At 44.1% G+C, this 3,411-nt stretch overlaps 1 protein-coding gene across 1 annotated transcript in view; it reads right to left on the reverse strand.

Annotated features, from left to right (window-relative positions):
* Positions 1 to 902: 902 nt before the first annotated feature.
* Positions 903 to 3,411, reverse strand: part of RASSF10 (Ras association domain family member 10) — a 64,562-nt gene continuing 62,053 nt past the window's right edge. The window contains exon 3 of the mRNA XM_010710996.1: positions 903 to 1,164. Within this exon, the coding sequence (XP_010709298.1) occupies positions 903 to 1,164 (262 nt within the window). The remainder of the gene's footprint in view (positions 1,165 to 3,411) is intronic.

Genomic DNA, 3,411 nt, shown 5'->3' on the forward strand with positions numbered 1-3,411 from the left:
CAGAAATCGCCTTGTTTTTTACCATCTTATCAGCAGCTTTTGATATGATCTTCCTGTCGGCAACATTATTTAAAATTGAAAGACCGACTACTTTTCAGTCTGGATCACTGAGGTTGTTTTGCACCATCCTGTAATGTTGGAAAGCATGAGACAACCTGATACCCTAGCAGGAATGGAGAGCACAGGTTTTCCAGACTGACTCCATTCATTCCCAGAAGGTTTTTCCAGCTATGAGTAGCAATTAAAAAATTGTCTAAGGACTGGATATTAAGAAAAATTTCTGTAACATGAGAGTAGTCAAGCACTGGGACAGACTTCCTAGAGAGGTGGTTGATGCCCCATGCCTGCCAGTGTTCAAGGAACATTTGAATAACATCCTTAACAGTATGTTTTAGTTTTTGTTTCTCTTTGAAGCCATCAGGTAGTTGTTTGATGGTCTTTATAGGTCTCTTCCAGTTGAACTATTCTATTCTGTTCTAAAAGATGTGTTGTGTTCTGGGTGCTGGAAATAAGGCTGTAGAGGGAGCTAGTTCTCAAGGTAAAACTCTTCTCCTCACATGCCTTTTCTCAGTCAGTTGATTACTAACTCTTCAGGTTATATTACAAGCCACAGAGACAGAACTACTGCAAATCCAGTTTTCCCCAAATGCACCTCATGTTGTTCCCTATTTCTACTGCTTTATTCGGGCCTAATTTGAGGGCTGAGGCTGTTTATATGAAATTTCATCATAACAGAGTGGTAGTTCTGAGTGATGAGCTAGCCAGCCAGAGGTATTGGATGAGCAGTGCAAATGCATGCATCAACATAGTACAGGTCCAGAGGGTCTGATGCAGCCTGGACATGTTGGACAGTTGCTGCACAGATGGTTGGTGCTTGCAGAGTAAATACAATGTAGTCAGAACTAATCAGACTTACTGCACGTGTACTCATATTTTTGCATGGATATACAGAAACTCAGGGAGCCACTGGGGACCATGGTGACAAGCCACTTTGAAGGTCTTCGAGCAAACATAATCCAGCCCTCTGGAGATCTCCAAGTGGTCTCAGCACTCATGGTCATTCTTTTGCCACTTTCTTCTGCAGCATGGTTGAAGCAAGTCACGTTACCCTTGACTTGGGGTATGGCTACTCCACAGCCCCTTTTCAAAGCAACATTTCCTTCACTAGTTTTTAAAAAGCAAAAGAAGTGTAAAACAAATAAAAGTTCTCTCAGTTGGGCAGCTCTGAAGATGCTCCCTTGTGGGAGGTGGCAGCAGCTGCCAGCTCCATGTCTCAGTCTGGTTCTGCATCTCGGGGTCTTGTCAAGCAGAAATCAGGAGTGGACAGAATGCGTATCAACTTTCATCTCCTTGCAGGAGGTGGCACTTAATTATTACCTGACTTTGATTGTTGGCCTCCTGTGTGTCTATATACAAAATATTTTAAGTCTGTGTAAATTCGGATTCTTCTTCACCACAAATAGACATAAAATTAGAAACGAGCAAAGACTGACAGTGCTGAAAATAGGGAATAATATGCAAAGACTTTGACCCTTATGTCTCGTGAGTCTTCTGCAGCCAGCACAAAATGATCTGGTGTTGCAAGGTCAGCTCTTACCTCGTCTTCTGCTCTGCAGCCAGCAGGCAATCCCAAAGCAGTGCACTAGGGTGAGTGTCATTGTCTTTATTTCTGAGGCATGTTGAGCTGAAGCAATTTGCCAGTGGTCATGCTGATGGCAGAGAAGAGAGTAGGTCTCTGTATCTCAGCCCTCGTCTGATACTGCAGTTATCAGGCTGTTCTCATCTCATGGCTTTGCTCAGGTGAACACACCTACAGCCCATATTGGGGTTACAAAGTCTTCCTGCAAGTTTTTTCTTGTAAGAGCAAGCTGATCAAACTGTGGCATTATCTAAGCGTGTAGGAAACAATGAGAAGGGCAGAAAGAACACAAAAGGGAGTTCATCTCACTTGTGTTTCAAAATGAAACGTATTTCTCAGCATGCCCATGGCTTTGGCTGGTCGGCAGTGTTTCAGTAGGAGCATCTGCACAGCACAGCCGGAGGCACTCGGGCTCCAGGAATTTGTGACACGCGGAGGCTGGGGATGTGCGCTCCCCACCAAAAGGGAAACAATGTACCGGGTCTGCACCACACACTGCATGGAAACAAAGCCTTTCAGCATCTGTGGCAGGAAAGTCACCAATTGCCGTATGTCACTCTGCTGTGCATATGTTAAGTGGGCCCAACCAATCACATTTGATCGTTCTCTGTGTGACTTGTTGTCCCACACAATGAGTGCCCTGTTGTCACCAGCGCTAATGCTATGCAATCTGCTTTGCCGTAGTGCAGCAGGCAACTCGCCTCTTGGTATTGTAGCACATTTTGTCACATAAGCGTGGCCCTGGTATTGCCGGCTGCTTTGCAATCTGTTGCTCTGCTGAGTGCAGTCCCTGCTGTCGCGGTTGCCGCAGCCTGTCGGGCCACAAAAGAGCAGGCGGGCTGCGGCAGGGACGCACTCTGCTCAGCTGCTGTCTCTGAGCACATGGCCTTGTTCTGTGGCATGGGCTGCTCGGCTGGGAGCAATACTGGGACTGGTCTGTGCTGGTAACAAGCTTCACTGATCTGTTGTCTGTAATTAATTGTTCCTATTCCTTTATGATTTGTACTTGTATTTGTTTCCTGCATAACAACTGCAAGTCAGCCTGACTTGTGCAAACAGAATGAATGGGTTTATTTTTTATGTGACTTGAAGAACTTGTTATGCAAACAGCAACTATAGGAAAGGTAGTATATAAGTTTCTTACTTCTGTAAGAAACAGAGCTTAAGTTGCAAGAGTTTCTTCAGAAATTTTTCATATACCAATATGTAATTCAAGATGACGATACTCAAACCTTATAAGGCTTGAGTGCTTCGAACTTTACAGAAGCCAACCTTCAGCAGCACAGCCTCACTGAGAACTGCAGGCAAGCTTCTGCTCAGAAAAATAAATACATGCTTCTGAAGCATTCCAATACCATAAAGGTCACCTCCAGGATACATTTGATGATGCTAGATGACCAGTGAAGATGTGCCAAAGTATTGAAAATCTTGTGCATGCAGTGGCTGCTGAGTCAGACATACCACCAATCCCACTATAACAGTTCGGAGGTTGAACACCATAGAGTAAGGTGCATATACATTGAAACTAAATCAGATCTGTGATGGCAGTGTCAGTTTAGGCATGCCCTAGGAGTAGGTACTTGATTCTTAGCCTGTAATTCCTTATTGTAGCTTTTCTCAGTGCAGAAAGTAGTGTCTTTTGACCTACAGCTTGTGTAAAGCTGGAAAACAGCCCTGACCTAGCAATATAATTTTATAACACTCACACATCTGTTTCTGCTGAGGGCTTTGAAGCCCAGTAACAATGGATATGATTAAAAAAAAAAAAAAAG

Source organism: Meleagris gallopavo, chromosome 5, assembly GCF_000146605.3.
Source record: "Meleagris gallopavo isolate NT-WF06-2002-E0010 breed Aviagen turkey brand Nicholas breeding stock chromosome 5, Turkey_5.1, whole genome shotgun sequence".
Classification (NCBI taxonomy): Eukaryota; Metazoa; Chordata; class Aves; order Galliformes; family Phasianidae; genus Meleagris; species Meleagris gallopavo.